The sequence below is a fragment of the Lagenorhynchus albirostris genome, chromosome 18 (genome assembly GCF_949774975.1).
Source record: "Lagenorhynchus albirostris chromosome 18, mLagAlb1.1, whole genome shotgun sequence".
Lineage (NCBI taxonomy): Eukaryota > Metazoa > Chordata > Mammalia > Artiodactyla > Delphinidae > Lagenorhynchus > Lagenorhynchus albirostris.
This window is the reverse complement of record NC_083112.1, coordinates 2,951,490-2,975,000: the sequence shown is the minus strand read 5'-3', so window position 1 is coordinate 2,975,000 and position 23,511 is coordinate 2,951,490. Positions and strand designations below refer to the sequence as shown.

The following is a 23,511-nucleotide window of genomic DNA, read 5'->3' as shown; positions in this document are numbered from 1 at the left end:
AGTGAGGGGCTGGCGACAGCCGAGGAAAAGCCCTCTGGGCAGAGGCCGGAGGCAGGGGTCTGCCTTGCGGTGCAGGAGCAGCAGGAGGCCGGCGGGGGTGGGGGGGCAGGGAAGCCCTGCGAGTCCCCGTGCTATGGACTGTGTACCAGGGGTCAAAAATGGTTGTTCTAGTGTTTCTTTATGACATATTTTCTTTGCCAAGGTTAGAGTTAATTCTGCCTTAGTTACGTTTTAAATTGTTGCTTTCATTTCTGGGATCCACCCTAAGCTTCTTGCTTAGATTTAGAAAGAACTCTAGTCTCACCTTTAGTTCCCTAATCTTACCTGCAGTATGTTTTATGGATTAATCCACGGGTTACATTTTGGGGAAAATTTCAGCGTGGCTAATTTAATCTATCTATTTTGACTTCCCATTAGTTTACATTTTAGAATGACATTTGTTTAGCTTTTCCCCAAATTCTGCAATTATGCTTTATTTATACCTCTCAACTCACTGATTGCAGGGAAGTCAAAATAAAAAGGCACGTATTTCCTGCCAAGTCATGAATTTTTAGGCTTTTTATAAACCTTTATCTGGCATCATAACAGGTATACATTTTGTAAGTTGGCTAAATTATTGATTAAAATTGTGAAATAGTCAACAACTTTCATAACAGTTTTTCCTTTGCAGGAATTAATGCCTTGGGATCCCCCCTACTACAGTGGTGTGATTCGTGCAGAGAGGTACGTTTTTTGAGAAATACTCGTACGTGAGAAGGAAGAAAGAAATATGTATTGAGCGTTTTGCCTGCTAACTGGGCAACTGTCCCTTCACTTGGTGCCCACGTTACAAACCTGCGTCCCCTCAAGCTCAGGCCCTGTGCCGGAGTGGCCAGCATCCGTCCTCAGGTCACTTATCTGGGTTGGGAAGCCCCTCCCCCAGGCCTGTAGTGGTCCTTCCCCCATAGCCCGTCCTCTGTGGCTTCTGTCATTCCTTTTTGCACCTTGTGAGTATCTCCCACATGGCTGGAATCCAGCCCCTCCGCCTCTTCCTGTGGGTGCTGTCCAGGCCTCTAGACCCTGAGCTGGAGGGGCTGGGACTTGGCTAGAACCCTCGTCGTGTCCCGTTTCGGGCCCAGGGTGGGTGCTCGGCACATACTTGTTGAACCAGCAGAGGAATACGGTAGTACTTGGCGTGGCCCAGTGTGGTTTTCTTATGCTTTCTCATTTTTATTGGAACACGTCAGCATGTTATTGGCACATCTGGGAGGATAGAAATGAAATGAGGATTTGGGAAACTTACGTTGATAGAGGGACTCCTCTGGCTTCCGTATTCCTCTGTGTCTATTAAACTGTGGCAAACTAGGAGCTATGCTTTTTTCCCTAAATATACCCTATTTCTGTCATTTTTATGTTTGCTTGTAAACCCACAAAATATGGAGGCCTGTTTGGAGTGAACACAAAAATGTTTATGTCCCAAGCAACTTTACATCTGCAAGAGGAATATAGTTTTTAACAATCTCAGAATCTTAGCCTTTAACAAATCCTTAATATTTTTCTCTTATGGTTCATTTTTTAGATATGCAGTTAAGATTGACTTAGGTCCTGGAAGAGAATAAAAGTTTTGAGCCGCTTTCTTTACTAAATCGTGCTGGCATATATCATGATAATGTACTTACTCAGTTGGTATTAAACTTCAAAGTCTTTTGGTTACCATGCGTTATATTCAAGCACCAAGCAAAGGGTGGTAAGCACCTCACTAAAATTAGACGCCGCTTCTTCTAATGGTTTCTTTTGGCATTTGTCATAGAAGCAGAAACCCGTAGCTTTTCCTGTTCTTTCTGCCCCAGCAGCAGGAGGTGGCCTGAGATCGGTCAGTGTGTCCCAGAGCTGACCCACTGAGTTCCCATCTTTTCCCCTCTGTGGCCTCTCCTTACGTATCTGTTCCCCAAACCAGTGTTACTTACAGAGCATAGGCGTCTCCTAACCTGTAGGTAATAATGCTTTGTCAGCTGGTGTTTCTTATACGTGTGTCCCAGGTTCAGCGTCAGTCACCTTCTCTATGAAAGCACGTAAACTGTAGTTCAGAATCTATAGTAATTTGATCCTGATGAACAGTGAGTGCTTAGAATATATTATAGCTTAACATAAGATACGCTAGCGATAAGACATTACTTCACGATTGTGTTTTATGGCTGCAAGATTTCAAATCCTGTTCTTACAGTTGTATTAAAAAATAGCATTTCTCTCTTAAAATCCTTTCAAATGCATAGCATACAGGAATGTTAAATTTTTTATTAATATGTTCCATATTTATGTAAAGTTTTTCGTTGTATTTTTGACATTGGAAAGTAATGTAAATTAGATGTCCTTGTTTCTTTCTGATTTTTGCCACTGTGATTTTTATGTGGTGTTCCTCTGCATCATGTCCCCCACCCCTTATTATTACTATTATTATATTTTGCGGTACGCGGGCCTCCCACTATCGCGGCCTCCCCTGTTGCGGAGCACAGGCTCCGGATGCGCAGCCTCAGCGGCCATGGCTCATGGGCCCAGCTGCTCCGCAGCATGTGGGATCTTCCCGGACCAGGGCACGAACCCGCGTCCCCTGCATCGGCAGGCGGACTCTCAATCACTGCGCCACCAGGGAAGCCCTATTATTATTATTTTTGACCGTGCTGCGTGGCATGCAGGATCTTAGTTCTCCGACCAGGGATCAAACCCACGTCCCCTTCGGTGGAAGCTCCGAGTCCTAACCACTGGACCACCAGGGAAGTCCCTCCCATCCCTTATTTTTTAATACCTTAGCCTTAAATTTAAAAGCGATATTTTTGTCATTTCACTGTGCTCTGTAAGTATAGCATACCCAAGTGGTGGTTCTGTGGAAATTACATGTGGATATTTGAATACTTGGAAAGATAGAATCAATTATGAAGTATACGTATGCATTAATCAGGGTGTGCGATCCCTGAGAAGTTTGACAGTGATCTTAAACAGAAGCTATTGAATAAAGGGGAGTGAGTCCTCCATTTATACCAAAAATGCACCACTGGAAAGTCTTTAGGTTGCTGCCTGACTCCGGACTCGGTACTTAGAGATCCCGGAGCCCCCAGAGGTTGGGAATTCTGACTCCTCTGCACCCACCACAGAGATGGGGTCTTCTTGTCCAGATGGGAGGATCGGGGACAGCGTGGCCCTGTGGCCAGGAGCTCCCGAGGGCTGAGGCCCCAGGCAGGCCTGGCTCCCCTGTGACACGTGCTACACACAGTCTGGGAAAGTGACTTATCCTCAGCCAGCTTGTAGTTTTAGTACTACAAGTGGAATTGGCCATCTGTAAACCTTCTTCTAGAGAGTGGTCCCCTCTAAGAGATGCTTTGTAATTGTCCTCTCAAATCTTTTGAAGGAGGTTCAGTTCTGCCTTAAAGCTTCTCTGAGAAAACACTCATCTGAAATGTAATGACTATATTAAATGAGTAACAGAATACTCATCAGAGAGCTTTTGGTGAGAGAGACAGCACTGGACAGGGGTCCACCTTGCCTGTGCATCCTGGTGGCCGTGTCCAGGGCAGGGGAGCCTGCCTGTGGCCGGCAGGACAGCACACAGGGGTCCCTTCCGTCTTCAAGGTCACAGGCCCACTACCGCCTTTAAAATGAAGCTGGAGCGTCACCCAAGGCCCGCGTGGCTCTAACGAAAGATACACACATGCCCTCTGGTTCTCCCTCACCACCCTCGTCCTCCTCAGGTTACCTCGGCCACACTGAACCCTGTCCCCTGCCTGGTCCCTTTCTGTGTCAGAGACTGCGGCTTCCTGCCCTGCCCTACATGTGACATTGTGCCTGGAGTCCCCGAAGCCCCCGGCCTGTGCTTATAGCCCAAGTGCCGCACGGCCGGGCGCTCACAGTGTCCTCTGGACCGCACTGTCAGCCACGCCCAGAAGCGCAGAACAACATTTGTCCTGTCTCCTCTGTTTGAAGTGCAGTGGGGAACACGCTCTGGGCCCAGGAAACGTGCTGGCTGACAGCCGTTGTTGGAGCCTGTGTCTACACCAGTGGCTGGAGATCCGTAGTAAAAGCAACCCAGTGATCACTGTTTTGGTGAACATATTTTTGTGGATGGCATTTTTCACCTGTCAGGTCTGTTGAAGGCAGCATGACCTCTGGAGGTCTTCATGATGCTCCTTTGTTGAGAGGTTTCCCCAGGCTGGCTGGTTCTTAGAGTAGAAATCACCACTCTTCCGGGAACACAATGTAACCCACCTGACAGCCACAGGGGACTTCAGTTCACTTATTTGGCTGTTAACTCAGTAAAAGAACCAGGAAAAGGGATGCAGAAATGATTTAGGTGGGATTGTAAGAATTGGGGGTTTTAAAACCTCTATTTTGAGTAGCTTAAAAGGCAGAGGATGGAGTTTTGGGTTGCAGTGTCAGTCATCTTGATTGACTAGAGTAGACTGAGAGGCGCAGGTAGTGGAGGAGAAAAGAAAGGGAAAATGTAATAGTTTGGGTTTGGGGTTAGAAGGGTAGGACAAAGTGAAGATTTCTAAATCCTCGTTAAATGCCTCTACTTGCAAGTAAAGCCTAAAATGTGTGGTTTGACGTGAAATGAAAAGCAGAAGGGGCTTTCCTTGACTTGAGCTTTTTTTCAAGTTACCCAGGGACTTTTTTTGGCCGACATGTTAAACACTTAAGATTTATTTCACATTTCTTAATGTTCGCATAAGAGAAGAAAGAACCTGTTAGAAAGATAGGAAATTGTGTTTTCAAACTGTGAGAGGTGAGTCCTGGGAAACAGTGGCAGAAGCAGCTAATGGGGAATCTTCAAGAGCAAAAATACCTTAATTTTTTTTCTTTTTCAAGTTTTAAATTCTTCATGGAAGAGTGAAAGTAATTCTTTACGAAAAGTGTATGTGCAATGATTTTATTTAAAATTTTTATTTTTGAAGAGTTAATACATTCACGTGGTTGGGACAAAACTGAAAACAACATGAAGCGTCCATTGAGGTATTTGGAATGCTGCGCACAGCCTCCTCCCACCCCTGCCCTCAGGAACAGTCATTCTTACAGTGTTCACTGCATCCTTCCAGCGTTTGATTTTTGTCTTTAATGCTCGAGGACTTTATTTTCTGCCAAGGATGAGTTTCAGTGAATCGCATTTCACTTATTTTGGTGCTGTTTTATAGAATGATGTCATTGGGATGTGGGAATCAGTAGAGTTTATTCCTTGCCAAGGTATATTCTGAAATGTCGGGAGCGTTCACATAATGATATAGAAATGTTTTGTGTTTTAAACTGTTCATGAAACATTGGACTTCCATAGAAGGATGGTGTGGTGTTTCAAGATAATACAACTGCTTGATACGTGAAATTGTGCAGTTTATTTGTTAGTATATGTATACTGAGCTCGTTGCTTTCAATTTTTAAGGAAACCTTTATAATGAAAACTTCCAAAATAAACAGAAATAGGGAGAATAATGTAAGTAACCCCCATATACTCATCTCCCAGATGAAGTAATTATCAGGGTTTTGCCATGTGAGCTTCACTGGTCTCTTATTTCTCCCTTCCTTCTTGTTACTAAAGTATTTTAAGCTGAATCCTAGCCCTTGTGTCATGTCACTCTTGTGTATTCTTTCCGTCTCTCAGTACGTGGCTGTTTTCTTATATGACTCCAGAACCACCAGAACCCAGTAAAGTTTGTAGCAGTTCATGGGCGTCATCTCGTACCCCGACTACACCCCTGTTTCCTTGATGCTCTCCAGTCTTTCTTCCCAGTTGGCTTGCTGGGCTTTCTGTCTCAGTCTCTTGCTCCAGAGCTGGTCCCCACACGTCATGCCCCAGCCGACCTTGTTCACATTGCCACTCGCTAAAGAGACCAGGTCGTTGGTCCTACAGGATTTCCAAGCTCCTGGGCTGATCTGGTTGCCTTCGCGTGGGGTCATTTCCCTGGTTCCTGTCTTCCTGTAACATGGATCTCGTGCCCCTCCCCCGCAATCGTGTTGGTTATGCTCTCTGTGTTTCACGTGTGGCTGTTAGATTTTACGTATTGATGGAGCTGAAGAAGCTGAGTGAGAGGCTGTCATAGTAGAGGTCTCGCTGCTCTCCTGGGATTTGGCTCCAGCCTCTATGATGGGGTCCTGTCACCTGGTGCCATGTCAGCGTGACTGTGGTCATCCTTTCCCCTAAGGTTCCCTTTCCTACCTCTCTAGGGTGAGGATGAGATTGTACTGTGATCTGTGTTAAGAGCAGTTTCCAGGACTTCCCTGGTGGCGCGGTGGTTAAGAATCCGCCTGCCAATGCAGGGGACACGGGTTCGAGCCCTGGTCCGGGAAGATCCCGCATGCCGTGGAGCATCTAAGCCCGTGCGCCACAACTACTGAACCTGTGCTCTAGAGCCCGCAAGCCACAACTACTGAGCCCGCGTGCCACAACTATGCGCGCCTAGAGCCTGTGCTCCACAACAAGAGAGGCCACCGCTTCTGAGTAGCCCTCGCTCTCTGCAACTAGAGAAAGCCCGTGCGCAGCAACGAAGACTCAACACAGCCAAAAATAAGTAAAATAAATAAATTTGGAAAAAAAAGAGAAAAGTTTCCAGTGAACCGTGTATCTGATCTCCACCATTAAGGAAAAGAGCCCCCTCCTTACCAGGCAATTTGGCTGGAGCTGTTTCCTTGCCTCTAGAGTCAGAAGTCAAGATAGGACCAAACGGACGATGGCCAGTTCTTTATGAAACAGAGACGAAAAAGGTATTTTCAGTGTGTGGTTACCTGAAAGGGAAACAGGTTCCTATTACCTTTCGGTTCTTTAATTGCTGCCTTACCTTATTTAGCTGGGGAGAACAGTCGTTCTGCCGGTGGCTTCAAGATTACAAGTTTCACGGTGTCACCCAGCTGTCACACTGTGATCCTGCCGAAAACATCACTCCTGATGCCGGAAACATTCTGTGTGTTCACTTTCCTTCGGTGAGGTTGAAAATAGCTCTGCCGGTGCCGTCACACATGTATGTCTGCGCCTCCTAAGTGTCTGTTATCTGTCGTGTTTGTCCTGCAGGGACCCTCTGTAAGCGCTTGTCTGCTGTACAGATTCCCACACCTGCCTTAACTTACTGAATAGAATAGGGTGGGACTGAAGCCTGTGGTACCCGCAGTTTCAACCTGGATTCACTGACGGTACTGAACTGTGTTTTGTATTTTCACTACGTTCAGCGCCAAGGTTTTTGGAAGTAAAGTCCAAGTTCTTTCTTTACCTTCATCCCAGGTGCATCAGAAGTTGACATATAAGTCTGACTCATAGAGTGTGCTTCAGAGAGACACTGATACATTGATTTTCTAATTTAATTTTATTGAAAAAAATTTTTTTAATTAATTAATTTATTTTTGGCTGTGTTGGGTCTTCGTTTCTGTGCGAGGGCTTTCTCTAGTTGTGGCAAGCGGGGTCCACTCTTCATCGCGGTGCGCGGGCCTCTCACTGTCGCGGCCTCTCGTTGTGGAGCACAGGTTCCAGACGCACAGGCTCAGTAGTTGTGGCTCACGGGCCTAGTTGCTCCGCAGCATGTGGGATCTTCCCAGACCAGGGCTTGAACCCGTGTCCCCTGCATTAGCAGGCAGATTCTCAACCACTGCGCCACCAGGGAAGCCCCCATTGATTTTTTTAAAAAACTTAAATCACAACAAATGAATTCTTCAGTGGAAAGTCTCTTACTGACTAGTATTTCTGTACTTATTTTAATGACAGTGTTCCTGATGAGGATTTTGAGATATTGCTAAATTCTATTGTTTTTAATAAGAAAGACCTAATTTATACCATTTACCATGTTGATTAGAATATGTTCTCTGAAAACTGAAAATTTGTAGACCCACACGTAGCATATTTTTAACCAGAAAAAAGAGCAGAGAATCTACTGAGCTTCGCTCACCAGCCGTGGTGGAGGAACAGTAAGCTTCTTCCAGTTTCTCCTGAGGATTCTAGAGATCTCTTATTTCTGCGTTCAAGTCAGGGGCACACCTTTACAACGCATAGCAGTAAACTTCTTGCAGAACTAGGAAAGAGTTTGGGTGATGAAACCAAATCCTCCGAGTACACTTAAGTTTTACTGTGTTTAGGTTGGGCTGTGGCTCTGACGTGCTGTGAGGTTTTGTGTGTCACCTGCTGTGCTTTTCTCTTGTTTGGGGGGGGTCTCTAGATGACGGAGGACATTTTTTTCGCAGTGGTTTCTCTTCTCACGGGGATCATGCTGTGAGCAGGTGGCATGGCAAGGGCGGGGGGAGCGGCATGGTGGCCCCGGGGGCACGGCGGGGAGGGGGTGCTGCCTCCTGAGCCCGGCGTCCCGGAGGGCCTCAGTGACCTGTGACGCTGAACGTCCTGTGGGTTGCGGATGTAAGCTGAGTGCACAAAGGCAGTCAGGGCGCCTCGGCAGGGGTGTAGCTGCTGGAAATACCTTGGAGCTTCCTGAATCCCTCACAGCCTCTCTGGGCCTCTCCCTTCCGGCTGCTCTTCAGGAGGGAATAGCCTCCTGTTTGGGAGGGTCATGGAGAGCCTGGTGGGGCACCGGCCTGGGGGGTCTCTTCCTTGTGGTGTGAGGCCTCTGAGTGAGGCGGGTGGTCTTTGTGGTTGAGCCTGTGGTGCTCTGTGCAGCCGCTCCCTCCCCTGGTTCTCCTTCCCCCATGCCCTTCCCTCCCTCCCTCCCATGCGCCCCGCTTCTCCCTGACCCTCCCCCCGTGCTTCTCCCTGACCCTCCTCCCCCGTGCTACTTCCTGACCTCATGCCCTCCCCCACCAACAGAACTGACACAGCCTCGTCTTCATCCCCTCTGCACTGACGTCCCTTGTCACTTATATGAGGTGCTCTTCGTGGTTTGGGGCCTTACTCTTTCCACACTGAGTGTCATCAGGCACATAGTAGGTGATTAATTCACAGCATGAAGTCAGGCTTCCTGCCAGAGTGTCGCTGTGACGGACGGAGTGCCTGCTCTTCTCGAGTGCCTGGCACAGCGCCAGCTTCTTTGCGTGCATTTGTCTGGTCATCAGCGGAGCCTGGGACATCCTGGATTGGGTTGGCCAAAATGTTCTTGTGGGTTTTTCCGTAACATCTTATGGAAAAACCTGAACGAACTTTTTGGCAAACCCAATAGTTCATTTTCCTGGTGAGGAAGTTGAGGCCCCCAAAAACCAGAAGAAAAAAAACTTGCTGTCAAAGCACAGAAAGAGACAGAGCCAAGTTTTAACTTCCAGCCCAGGGCTTTTTCTCCGAGACCGCCTTGGGCTGTCACCAGCCTCTCCCGGTCTCAGTTTCCTCCAGCAAAACTGAGTAATAATTCTAGCCTCACCTGTCTCCCAGGATTATGTAAGGAACATGGGAGGCTTCTGATGTGAAAGTGCTTGGCAAATTGTGAAGCACTGTGCAAGTCTAAGATAATGTTATCTCACACCGTTAGAGGTGTTGCTTCAGCAGTTATTCTAACTTTATTATGTATCATCTCTTCCTTTTGATTAACTTCTTCCCTTTGCCTGCAGAGGTGCTGAGATATTCCTTGTCATGAAACAGACAGTCGCCCCTCCCATGACCCTTGCAGAGATTGAAGTCCTCGTTTTTTCTTGCCAAACCTCCCCCAGCAGTCTAGACCGGACGCCTCCTCTCTCTGGTCTCTGTCGTCTGACTTGTGGCCCTGACAGTCGATCAGATGGTCTCTCCGAGTTACCAGCCACCTGCCACGCGCACAGTTTGGTCCCTTGCTTTAGCCCTCAACACCCCGACCTCTGCGGTTCCTGACGGTACTTATTTCCTGCTCCCTGAAGTTCCTTCTTCAGTACACGGGCCCTCAGCCCTGCTCCCCGCCTTCTCACCGCCGCTCGTTTGCCCTTCTGGTTTCTTCTCTGAACTGGCAGCCCTTTTTTGTTCGCGGGGTGCAGCTTTAGCAGGGAACTCAGGGCTCTGACTCCCGACCATTGGGAAACGTGACTGAGGACGAACATCCAGGTGTAGCGCTTCCTTTAGTACTTCCACTGGTAACACACTGTGGGAGGGACCTCGGTGCCTGGGCCCAAAGAAAGCAGGCCTGCAGGCCTCTTCTTGGTGTCATTTACTCCCGGACTGCTGTCGTCCAGTTAAAAAGAAGTCTCAGCCCTCGTGCTCAGTCCTGTCGTAACCTCGGGGAGATGACTTGTCTTTGTGTAAACCTGTTTCCGTACTGGTGACATGGGGGTAGAAGTGTGACCTTGTAGGGCTGTTTCTGCTGTTAGGTGAGATACATATAAAAGGCTGAGCCCAGGGTCCTCGTGAGCACTTGTCATCCGCAGCCTCACACAAATGACAGTGGGTAAGCTGTCATTTTGTAGATTAAATTTAGGGAATATGGACATACTTGCCATAAGGAGTCCTCTCTTGCCAAAGTAACGAATCTCTGCCTTCTGGACTGTGTCCGTTCCCCGTGCCAGGCCCGTCTTCAGCATTTCTGAGCTCCTCTCCCCGTCTTTCTAGCTACCGATGGGTCTGCGCCTGTGCTGAGTGCAGTCTTGGGGGATACCCAGGAAAGGGTGGCAAAGCAGAGGCCTTTAGCTCTGTTCCCCTCCTGACACCTGGTAAACTAACAAGGTCATCAGTGTAGCTGCATCTCCATCTCTGTGTAACAGAAGAATTGAGGAGGGTGAAGGAGCATGTGGCGTCGTGTTGTTCCGGGATCAGTAGATGTTATCTGAGAGTGATACACCAGTAAGTAAATGGTTAAGTATTTCAGAAGTGGTGGAGGAGCAAAACCACACTGCCAGAGAGGAAAAGAAGGTGCGGCCACAGAGCCAGAGGGAGAGGCAGGGAGCCTGAGCGGCCCACAGAGCCAGAGGGAGAGGCAGGGAGCCTGAGCGGCCCACAGAGCCAGAGGGAGAGGCAGGGAGCCTGAGCGGCCCACAGAGCCAGAGGGAGAGGCAGGGAGCCTGAGCGGCCCACAGAGCCAGAGGGAGAGGCAGGGAGCCTGAGGTGCCAGGGCCCAGGCCTCCATGCCTGGAGGGCAGGCGTGCACACTCTCACAGCTTGCGGGGTTGGCAGGATGACTTGGCAACACCTGTTTAAAAATCTGAGATCTCATGCTCTATGCAGCGTCGTCGTTTCTGGATGGACCCCACAGAGAGGTCTGCACCTGTCTGGCAGGGTGTTTGTGGGCTGTTTGTCGCGGAGGTGAACTGGCAGCAACTAACAGCAGCTGACTGCACAGCTCTGGGTGCATTTTCTGTAGAGAAGTTAAAACTGATACAAACATGATCAGAAGTCCAGCTCCTCTTATCACCGTGTGTGGGCCGTTGCAGACAGTGTCAGGGACGGGACACTCGCTTACAAGGTGCGGACTCTCACTGGCCACACACACCAGGGAGTGGACGCTTTGGAGAAGTTACGGCAGGTGCTTGTTGTGGACCAGAGCTTTATGTGCCGAAGTGGACAGTATTTAAAAGTACATTTTTGTTAAAAATACAGGAAAACATATTTTTGTTAAAAACGTGTGTTAAAAGGAAATTGCAGGATAAGAATTGTATGATTCTGTATGTGTGTCTATGTATATATATCTGTGTGTATTTCTGTACATGTAGATGTGTATACACACACACGTAAGCCTTCTTACACAGATAAAACGATGATACACAAGAAGTGGTTATCTCTAGATGGTGGGACTGGTAAGCCAGGGGATGTTATTTGAGAGCTTTTTTAAAAACAGGGAGTTTATATTACTTTTTTTTTTTTTTTGCGGTACGCGGGCCTCTCACTGTTGTGGCCTCTCCCATCGCAGAGCACGGGCTCCGGACGCGCAGGTTCAGTGGCCGTGGCTCACGGCCCAGCCGCTCCGCGGCACGTGGGATCTTCCTGGACCGGGGCACGAACCCGCGTCCCCTGCATCGGCAGGCGGATTCTCAACCACTGCGCCACCAGGGAAGCCCTATATTATTTTTTGATGCATTTGTTCTCAGTCATTTCAAATGAATACATTTGCTTTTCACCATTGATAACAGTTTCATTTAGTTTATACAGAGTGGAAGTTGTATGTAGAGTATTATACAAGCCTGTATTCTGTACCTAAATGATTTTCTCCAAGCTAACTTGTCTCCTTGAGCTTCGCCTGATTATCGTATGTAGGTGTCGTGGGCAAGTCAGTACATGTTTTACGTTATGCATAGGCTGTGTTGTTGTAGCTTTACTGTGTTTCTTTTCTATAAAGTGAGTTTCTTACAGCCAACATACAGTGGGTCTTGTTTTTTAATCCATTCTCTGCATTTTACTTGTTACATTTAGACTATTGATGTTTAAAGTGATTAGTGATATTATTGGGTTAAAACCTACCATGTTTGTTACTGTTTTCTATCTGTTGCCTGTATCATCTTTTTTTCTTTCTTTTTTTTGTCTTCCACTCTTTTTCTGCCTTTTATGGTTTTAACTGAGTATGTTATATGATTCCAGCTTTTCTCCTTTTTTCACTGTTTGAAGTCGTTGCCTGAAGTTTACATATCCATTTACAAGTAGTGTGAGTCTCCTTCCCAGTAGTACTTCCTGCTTGTTGGTTAGTGCAGGCACCTAGGTCTCTTTCTAGTCCCTCCTAACATTGCTGTCATTATGTCACTTATCCTTAAGCTGTAATCACCTAATACATCATTGCTATTACTATTTTGAACAAATATGAAACAGAAGAAATAGCAAGTTTTTTAATATCTTCATTTATTTCTTCTAACCCTCTTCCTTTACTTACGTGGCTCCAGGTTTCCGACTTACATTATTTTTCTTCTTCCTGAAGAACTTCTTTTAACATTTCTTATAAGCCTGGTCTACTAGTGAGAAATTTCCTCAATTTTTGTTCGTCCAAGAAAGCTTTTATTTCTCCACTTTTGAAGGATAATTTTGTTGGGCACAGAATTCTAGGTTTGTGGGTTTTTATTTCAGAACTGTAAGCATTTCACTCCATACTCCTCTTGCGTGGTTTCTGGAGAGAAGTCTGATGTAATTCTTACCATTGCTTTTTAGGTGAGGTGACGTTTTTCCCCTTTGGCTTCTTGGAAGATTTTCTCTTTGTCTTTGACTTTTTGCAGCTTAAATATGATCTGCCTAAGTGTTGTGTTTTGTTTTTTCCTACTTGGTGTTCTGACCTTCCTGGATTTGTGGTTTTGTGTTTGTCTTCAGTGTGGAAGGTTCTCAGTCATTATTACTTCAAATATTCCTTCAATTCCTTTCTCTCTTTCTTCTTCTGATTTTCCCATCATGTGTGCATTGCACCTTTTGTGTTCTTTGGGTATCCTCTTCTGTTTCTGTTTTTCTTTTTTGTCTTTGCATACCAGTTTTGAAGTTTCTGTTGACGCCTCTTCGAGCTCACTGATCTTTCCTCGGCTGTACCCAGTCTACTGATGAGTTATCAAGGGCGTCCTTTGTTTCTTTGGCAGTGCTCTGATTTCTCGCGCTTCCTTTTGATTAGTTTGTAGCGTTCCCATCTCTGCTTACCTTACCCGTGTGTTCTTGCATGTTTTCTACTTGTTTCTTCAGAGTGCTTGGGATGCTAATCACAGTTGTTTTAAATTCTCAACCTGCTAATTCTAACATCTCTGACGTATCTGAACCTGGTTCTGGTGCTTGTTCTTTCTCTTCGAACTGTGTTTTTTTGTCTTTTAGCATGACTTGAAATTTTTTGTTGAAGGTTGGACATGGTATACTGGGTGAAAGGAACTGAGATAATGAGGGCTTGGGTGTGAGGTTAGATGTTTTTCTGGCCAGGAGCCGGGCTCTGCTTGCTTTTCCATTAACCCTGGGGCTGGAGGTAGCTCTCCTTTGCTGTGCTCTCTTTGTCTCCCCTGTTTCGGTTTCTCGGGAGGCTTCTGCTTAACTAAGGTCTGGGACCTGCAGGCCTGGGTCGTGTCCCCTGTTGTTTTACGGGAGCCCTGCTGATGTGGTGCTGATGTGTGGACGGAGGAGATGTGACCTGCAGGCCTCTGGTTACGTCTCAGTCTGTTAGGGGCCCTGCGTCTCAGCTGCGACTTTCACAAGTGCTTTCCAGTCCCCTCCGCTTTGATGAGATGGGAAGGCTGGGGGGCGTGAGGTGGATGTTCTCTCTGGTGAGAGAGTCTCTCTGGAGGGCAGGCCTTATTGAGAAGAGCAGAACGTGCTGCTGTAGTTCATAATGGCTACTTTTTCCTTCCTCTGCTGGAAGATGGGGGGATTGTTCTCCATCTTCACTGTGAGAACCTGGTGGGGCTCCTGGAGGGAAAACTCATAAAAGTGTAGGGATTCCCCCTGGAATTTTTAGCTCTCAGACAATTTGTCGATCGTAGTTTGTTTTCCTACCTCGGTACTCGTCTCCCCTGGAGCCTCCTGTGAATTGTGGCTCTCTGGATCTGCCTGTCTGCCTCTCCAGTTTTGGGGCCCAGCGATTTGCTCTGTGACCTCACTTCTCTGCTGGGTCCAAGAAGAGCTGCTGGTTTCAGTTTGTTCAGCTTTTTGCTTGTCGTTGGGACAGTGCTGCCCTCCAGGGTCCTTATACGCTGGGCCGGGGACCAGACGTGGCAGTTACTTCCCATTTTACAGCACATCCCCCTTCCCCATTTCTGTGACATCCCTTTCTTCCAATTCTCTGCCATCTCTAACTGTTTTTTAAATTTAATTTTATTTATTTATTTTTTATACAGCAGGTTCTCATTAGTTACCTGTTTTATACATATTCGTGTATAGATGTCAATCCCAATCTCCCAGTTCATCCCACACTCCCCCTACCCCCTTGGTGTCCATGTTTGTCCTCTACGTCTGCGTCTATTTCTGCCCTGCAAACCAGTTCATCTGTACCATCTTTCTAGATTCCACGTATATGCGTTAGTATACGATACTTGTTTTTCTCTTTCCCACTTCCTTCACTCTGTATGACAGTCTGCCGTCTCTAACTCTTCTTCCTTGTCTTCCTTTCCACCCCTTCGCCTGGAAGTCCAGGGACCTGCCCTTGACCCTCCTGTCAGCCCCTCCCCTTCTCCTTTTCCAGCTCACACTCTCCTTGGCCATAACAGCCTCCTATAGCCTCCGTGCTGACTTCTCCCAGGACCTCAGAGTCAGTGTCTTCAAAACTGAATCTCTCTTCTTCTCCTACAAACACACCCACCCTCCCCTCTTCAATTTGTGTGTGTGTGTGCGCGCATGTGCGTGCGCGTGTGTTCATTGCTCTGATTAAATGGCTCCTACCCACGCGGTTGCTCAAGCCAGAGACCTGCATGTTAGTCTAGGCTTTTCTTTCTCCTTCAGCCTCCAAATCCTCACAGTCCTGAAACTTTTTCATCTAAAAGAAAAAGAAACTTAGATCTGGCTCCTGGTCTTAGAGCCCCTGCTGTTGCCCCTGTTCAGACCCTCGTTGGGTGACTCCCGCCCTCTCTGTGCTGCGTCCACTCTCCTCACCGTCAGCCTGGCAGGTTCCAGGTACCAGGTCACTCCTCTGGTGTCTGCAGAAGTGATGTCCCGCGTCTCCCAGGCCGCAAGCAACCCCGTAAGATACTAGGTTATCCTCTTTCAGATAATCCACTAGCCCTCTTTGGATTTACTTTTCTTCATCTCAACTTATAAAAATGTCTTGTTTTGAAATGTAATAGATCAGTAGCCCATGCCTATAATTTATAAACATACCCATATTAAGGTTGAAATAACTCCAGTTATTTTATTGACAGGGATGCACGATCAGAATGTTGGGAGACCCCATGCCTGAGGGCACAGTCCCCCCTCCTCAGGCTCGCGGGCCAGGCTCTCGGTTCCCTGGACCCCCCGCACGGTGTCAGCGTCTCTCCCCCGCTTTCCCATCTACCTGCGTCCTGAGCTCTCGTTTAACCCCCTGGTTACTGCAGTGGCCCTGCTGCCTCGTGCCTTCGTACTTTGGTTGCACCATGGCCTCTCCTGGGCTCCCCTCCCATCTCCACTGCACAAGGAGGCCCTGGCCCTCGCCGCCCCACTGTGCATGCCCTGCTCTCTCTCCCTCAACGCCGGCCCCTGAGCCTACTGGGCGCCCGCTGCTCTGCCCCCTTCCATCCCCGGCGTCCAGCGGGCCAGTCGACAGCTGCGTGAGTGAACGAATCAGTGAGCGAGGCCGCTGGACCACTCGAGTCTCTTACTCCACTGAGTCTGCTTTTATGAAAAAGTGATCAGAAATTAAGGTGTAAATTGGTGGATTCTGTACCGAAATCTCACTTGTGGTGCAGTTCACACTCCCTAAATCCGGTCCCCCAGTTAGTAAGAAGCGTAAGTTTGTACATATTTGGTTAATCCCAGGAAGTAGAAATAGACTCAGTACCTACTATCATTCTAGATCTCTTCTTTCTGGCTATGGTTATAAGGTTTGGCCTGGCGTAATGATTCAGAAACATTCGCCTCACACATTCTGGGTGTATTTTGGTTTATGTTGGAATAAAAAACACAAAAAAGTTGTTTTGGGGTGAAGAATGATTAATATCACGAGAATATTAGCCTTCATTTAAGGTATATAACAAAAAGATAAATTAAGATCTGATTGTTTATACGACAGAGCTTCGGAGCTTTTTCCATTAACAAATATTTTACCGGACGTGACATGTGACATTCTTTTTAGAATATAACGCATTTCATAGCGTGAGTTTTACCACTATAGCTCCAACTGGTATTACTCTTACTACAGTTATAATCAGACTGCTGTTCTTCTGAAGAAGACTGAGTCTGAAAGTCCCTCAGAAGCTCGAAACCTACCATAGGTTTTCAGTCCTTTCTTGGCTCATAAATTGTCAATGAAAAGTTAGCTGAATTTACCTCAAGAAACTGAAGCGAGCGGAGCTGTGATTGAGCTGCTTCTCCTCCGTAGGTACGACAGCGAGCCCAGCGCATACTGCCCGTTCTTCTCCCTGGGAGCGTGCATGGAGGGCCTGAATACCTTGTTTAACAGGCTGTTAGGGATCTCGCTGTGTGTGGAGCAGCCTGCAGAGGGAGAGGTGTGGAGTGAAGATGTCCGGAAACTGGTAAGCGGCCCGGTTGGAGCGAAGAAGCCGCGTTCCTGGACTCCCGGCTTTGGTGCTGAATTAACAGCGGTTTCATCTCAAGTTAGCCTTGTGCCGATGGCGCTTGTCTTTGCCCGATGGAAGATCCAAACCGCCACTTGTGATGTAGGATGCTACGAAAGAAACACTTGCCTCTAAACGTCAGTTGTTGCCTGAAATTAATGTAAACTTTTAACGGCAGAGTTATTTCTCTGGAAAAAAAATTTGTTTTTAAGGAAGTTGGTAGAAGGTTGAGTCTTTTATGTCGACAAACCCCGGTTAAACGAACGTTTGTCATTGCCCTTCACGTCCCCGCTGTGCCAGGTGTCGCACCTGTTAATTCCAGCTCCCTCAGGCACCTCCCACCCCTTCCCGCCCGCCCGTGGGCTCTCGTTCGCGCCAGATGCTCGCCTGCGGCCTGAGTTCTTGGTGAGACTCCTTGGACAGTCACTCCGAGCCTGGGATCCACCCTTCTGTCAGGGCCCGTTCGTGTGAGCTGCGACTGTCGTTTTCTCCTGATAAGATTTTGGGGCTTTATGGGCCCTAAGGTGGTGGTGTTCTCTTGTTTTACTCTTTGCTCACGTGCTTAGCGCACGGTTCACGAGAAACGTGAACTGTCTTGTGGCCTTCTGGCTGCGCTTCGTGATCGTAGAGCAGGTGGTGGTGGAGTCGGGAGATCAGCGGGGAGCGTGGTTGTCACTGGGCATCCTTCTGTGCGCTTCACAAAATGGCAGCGGTGGGTAATGTGCAGACACACCGGGAAAAGAGTGAAAGGGCACGATGTGGGCGATGAAGAGCTTCCCCAGCTCAGGAGGGAGCCCCTTCCGGCTTTGCTCATGGCCGTTCCCCAGATGCCTTGAGCAGTCCCTGACACCAGGTAGATGCTTGGTAGGCGCTTGCTGGAGTAATGAACATATGCTTGCAGGAAGCCCTACAGCATAATGCTGCCGTTCTTTATGGCAGAGGCCCCAGGTTGTGCAAGGATGGAGACCATCCCTCCTGCGAGCCGGGCCTCTTGGAAGCCTGATGTGGGAGAAGGATGTCAGTGGTATATTACTTACTGCTCTTCAGCTGAAGGCAGACACTGTGTATTGTTCCTGTATCCCAGGGTTATGGTTGGCGTGCTCGCACATCCTTACGTCCTAAGATTGGAGGAGCTAGAATTTTGTCGCTAAAATGGTCCAGCCGGCACCGCTTCCCACCGCTTGCGGGTGGTGTGGGCCCAGTGGCAGAGCCGCGTCGCTGGGGACTGCCAGTCAGGATGCAGGGCTTGTGGAGGAGGGTGTCCTCTTCCGACAGAATTCCTAAACCATAGTTGTCCTGGAGATGCAGGAGAGGAGGTTGAGGGCAAAGTGGAAGCCACCTCGAGGTCACATGGGACGTAGGAAGTCATGAAACGTCTATATTTGTGGCTCTGGGTGTTTTGTGAACAGGTTCTCGTGCTAGGAATGTGTTTCTTCTTTTAGAGTTTCTAAAGGCCTCATTCCCCACTAAATTCATTTCTTTTCCCCCTAGGCCGTGGTTCATGAATCTGAAGGACTGTTGGGGTACATTTACTGTGATTTTTTCCAGCGAGCGGACAAACCGCACCAGGTGATGCTTGGTTTACAGAACGGTCTCTCTAAAGTAATCAGTTAATTTGTATTGACGTGAACTGATGTGGGCCTCTCACTGTTGTGGCCGTGCAGGCTCACGGGCCCAGCCGCTCCGCGGCATGTGGGATCTTCTCAGACCAGGGCATGAACCCGCGTCCCCTGCATCAGCAGGCGGACTCTCAACCACTGTGCCACCAGGGAAGCCCTTGATGTGAACTTTATACCTCACTTTTGTAGTTCCTAATATTTAATAGGCATCACTGGGGACTTCCCTGGCAGTCCAGTGGTTAAAACTTTGCCTTCCAATGCAGGGAGTGCGGGTTCGATCCCTGTTCGGGGAGCTAAGATCCCACATGCCTTGTGGCCAAAAAACCAAAACACAAAACAGAAGCAGTATTGTTAACAAATTCCGTAAAGACTTTAAAAATGGTCCACATCAAAAAAATCTTTAAAAAAAAAAAAGGCATTACTGATGGTGGCTAAATATGTAAATTTGAAATTTGGGTAGAATTTAAAGCTAATAAAACTTATGCAGGTAATTACATAGATCTGTATCTGTCACTTTTATCTGGGTCATGGGAACGGTAGTAATAATGATAGCTGACATTTTGCCAGCCCTTCTGTGGGCCCGCCAGTGCTCTGGGTCCTTTTTCATGTCACATCTTTGAAAGTTCACATCAGCCTTTTGAACTGGCCACTGACATTATGAGGAAGCTGATGTCAGAGAGGTAAGGTTACTACTTGCCCAGAGTCACACAGTTAGAAGCACTAGGATTTGAACCCAAACTTCCTGACTAGAGCCCCAGCTCTCAGCCACTTTCCATACTTGACATGGACCTAGTTTCAAATGGCACAAGATGTGTCCCTGTGGAGACCCTATCAACCACCAGTTCACTGCTTCTGCAGAAAAGTGAGGTTCAGTTCCTCGAGCCGCAAACCAGGTTTCCTGGTCGATCAGCTTCAAGCAATTTTGGGCAGTGTGATTGGAATTGTCAAGAATTCGGGTTATTAAGTTCCAACAGAAATAATGGTACCTTATATTTAAATAGTGGTCTCACAGTTTGCAGAGCAGTTTTAGCAGACATGAGCTTACGGATCTGGGCAGCTGCTCTGGCGTTGGACAGGCTGGAGGTGAGTCTGGTGGAGGTGAACCAGTTTCCAAGGCAATTGGCTGGTAGATCTGGACGGGGGGCCCAGAGTCTGGGTCGTTGACCTCTGCGTCCTCTTTCTTCTCTCTGCTTGAAAGGCTGGAGAATCCGGGTTAGTGATCTGAGCCCCAGCTGCTAGTTGCCAGCCTGGGGGGTTCAGGTTTGAGATGCCGCAGCCCTAGCTGTGCCCTTGGACACGTGACTTAGCGTTTCCAAGGCTCAGTTTGTTTTCTCGTCTGAAAAATGAAATACTTGCCTCGTAGACTCACTGTGAAGAGTAAGTGATGAAGCGTATGCGAACCGGGAAAGATACTCCAGGTTCCTTGCTTTGTGACAGTTGAGAGCTCGTCACCTCCAAGTGGTGGAGACGGTGGTGTGGAAAGTGTCTCCTGGTTCATCGCCTGACACAGAAGGGGCTGCATTAACATCAGTGCCCCCCGCGGTCCACGGCTGTCCCTTCCTACCTGCCGTGAGCACCTTGAGGGCGCAGGGCTAAGCTCAGTGGTGACTCTGTCTCCGGTATCTGGTATAGCATCACTCAACACATACTTTTGGAGTGGAGGAATGAGTTCATCAACACAAGCTCAATGTATTATTGGTGTTTTAAAAAATCAATATGTTAGCAAAATAAAAAGTATTGGGATAAAAGTGTCTGTAACTAAATAAGTAGAAGAATGGAATTAAGGTAAAATTTGTACTCACACATTTTGATACAACTTTATATTACCCTTCACTTGTCGTGTTTTCTTAAAGGACTGCCATTTCACCATCCGTGGGGGCCGATTAAAGGAAGACGGGGGCTATCAGCTCCCAGTTGTCGTTCTGATGCTGAACCTTCCCCATTCCTCAAAGACTTTGCCAACATTATTAACTCCTGGGATGATGGAAAATCTTTTCCATGAAATGGGGCACGCCATGCATTCAATGCTGGGACGGACTCGTTATCAGCATGTCACTGGTGAGCCAAGAAGAGGGGACTTTAAACGTGTACATTTCATTTTAAATTGGAAAAAGCTTTTCATTTAGAAAATCTGTGGTCATTTATCGCAGATGGCATCATCTTGTCCTTCCAACTGTGATGCTACCCGATCTTCGTTACATTTTTTTCCATCCTTGACAACAGTTCTCACCAAGGAATATCTCAGTTGCCTGTCTTTTCAGTTTGTACCATTTTACATTTTGTCCTATATCATGTGGAATTTCAGTCTGTGGCCGTGTGTATGAATAAGCGTATCTCCTTAGCCAGGAGCACAGACTTAGCAAGTGAATAAGTGAATGAACCGTTGCCTCTTTTTATCCAAAACCAGTTAGAAAACCTTGAGGCATGTTGTGAAGGTATGACCAGGTGCTTTGTGTTTCTCCTCTGCTCTCCCCTGCGTGAAGCTGTGGTCCCCCTGCTGACGGGTTGCCGTGTCGGGTGACGCCCCAGGCTTCCCTCCTGCTTACCCTCTCTGAGTCTTAAGCTTGCAATCAGACAGGGTCAGTCAGCCTTCGACCACCTGGGCAAGTGTTGGTCTTCAGTATTTAGTAACTAACTTTACACACAGTATTTTGGGGGAGGAGGGAGGTATTTGAAAAGACTGTGGTAGATGGGCCGGACAGAATCATAAAGTGTCACCAAGACTTGCTTACAGGATTTGTTCTTTAAATAATTTTGAGTTTGAAATGTTGCTTTTCTGTATTGAGGATTGACCTTGTTACCAGAAGCAATCAATAGGTAAAGTACTTTTAAAACAAATGAAGGATACGGGCACTTGGTGATGGAATTCATGAATTAAATTCAATTGCTGTGTTAATTAAGTAAGAATGTTGTAATTTGTGTTTTAGGTATAGCCCAGCATAGCTGAAGACAGTTTTGTTTGTAGAGGGTGTGAGCCGTTGCTTTACAAGGTGTTCTATCCAGCTGTGCAAATATTTTGTTTTACTTCTGATACGTGGGAAAATAAGAGGTTACTACAAACTTTTCTGTAAATATGTGCAATAATTTTATAGAAGTAAAGTATTGACTTAATGAATTAAAGATTATCATAGTTCATCAGAAGTACAAATAAAAAATTTTAAAAGCGTGTTTGTAGTAGGATGAACGTGTTGATGTGATTCATGCCAACTTCTTTCTTTCTCCCCCATTTTAGGGACCAGGTGCCCCACTGACTTTGCCGAGGTCCCTTCTATTCTGATGGAGTACTTTGCAAATGATTACCGAGTGGTTCACCAGTTTGCCCGACATTATCAGACGGGGCAGGTAGGGAGCGTTGACTTTCTGTACCGTCCTCTGGGGCACGGGGGTGGCTTTTGTGACCTGCGGGGTAGCGGGAACTCTTACTGCTTTTTCAGAACCTTCTCCGAACCAGAATCCTTCTGCCGTTTCCTGATTCCCTTTCTTCAGCTGTAGCTACAGTCATGTGTGGGCAACAAGTAGCTGCCCTTTATTATATGCCCAGTAACGTCCCGTCTAGTCCTCAGAGCTGCCCCCTGAGGAAGGCGCTGTGTCCTGTTTCCAGAGGGGGAAACAAGCCTCAAAGCCTGTCTCACCTCAAAAAAGCCTTTGCTCTTTCCTCTACCCTTTATGCTTCTGAATATTCTCTCAGTCTAAATGTGTGTGTTGTTTGGTAAACTGTGATGCCATATTTCCCCGACGTGTTTAGGTAGCATCTACGTGATGCCAAGTCTGAAAATTCCTTAATTTTGAGGTTTCGGTTTAAATAGTGCCTTGTAACGTTAAAGGTTTTTAAGTTCTGTGAAGTAGGATTAAGTGAGTGATACTTCACGGTAAGTTAGCGCTAATCTAATTGTCAGCATTGTGTGTTTACTGTCTGCGGGTCCCGTGGAAAATGTATTCTTCTCTCAGAATTTTGGTGGTATACTGTTACATTAGGTAGCGTTTTTCCGCCTTAAACTGTACCTCCCTGAGTGCCTGTGTACAATATATTCATCTTTGAATCTTCAACATTTAGAACTGTGCCTAACACACAAAAAGCACTAAAAGGAATTAAAGGAAGGACCGAATGGAACCAGAGAAGGCAGGGCCCAAGCCCACCTGTATTTGTGACTCTCTTTCTGGTTGTATCTCTGGATGCGTAATGTGAATCGGCGATTTCTATTGTTTGGACTTGACTTTAACCACTGCTGTCAAGTGTAGAATAGTGGATGAGTTCCTGGAGAACTAATCTGAGTTAGTCTCCATCATAATCTGTTTCTGTGGTTAAGAGGACAGAATTGAAATACCTGTGATCCAGTCAGCTACGTGCCCATCAACGTGCGGAGCTGCTCTGGGGATTGTCGCCTTAGCCAACGCCGTAGAAGCATGTAGCCCATCAGGCAGTGGCCTAGTCCTCCCGGCTCCACGCTTCGGGGTCTGGGAAGGGGGAGGATGGCCCGATGCGCTGCTGCTCCCGTAACCGCCCCCTGCCCGTCCTCGGGGGCACGGACGTGCTCGGGCACAGGGCGCAGGCTTGCGGGGAGCTGGCCCTCTGCTGGGGCCTCGGGACGGGCTTCACCAGGAGCTCCTGGAGGAACCAGGTCGTGAAAAAGTATGTCGGGTGGCAACTTGCCGGTGCGCTCGCAGCAGCCGTCATCCGTCTCGTTGCAGGACATTTACTGAGGACACACTGAGGCCATAGGTGAGTCCTTCCGTCGGGAAATGGGCTCCGTTCTCAGCACCTGAGAAACAGCCGGGAGTGAGTGTGACAGCATCCCTGCACTCGTGGCCTGGTGTCTCGGGGTGCAGAGCAGGGCTGAGGGCAAGGTGACTCCAGCCGAGGGACAGTCCGCAGGGCTCAGAGATCCCGAGACAGGCAGGACAGCGC

General features: G+C 47.6%; 1 protein-coding gene across 1 annotated transcript in view; it reads left to right on the top strand.

The window, feature by feature from the left end:
* Positions 1-23,511, top strand: part of MIPEP (mitochondrial intermediate peptidase) — a 133,605-nt gene that overhangs the window by 26,421 nt on the left and 83,673 nt on the right. Inside the window, exons 10-14 of the mRNA XM_060129388.1 lie at positions 671-723; positions 16,791-16,944; positions 18,478-18,555; positions 20,459-20,663; positions 21,838-21,947. Of these exons, the coding sequence (XP_059985371.1) occupies positions 671-723; positions 16,791-16,944; positions 18,478-18,555; positions 20,459-20,663; positions 21,838-21,947 (600 nt within the window). The remainder of the gene's footprint in view (positions 1-670; positions 724-16,790; positions 16,945-18,477; positions 18,556-20,458; positions 20,664-21,837; positions 21,948-23,511) is intronic.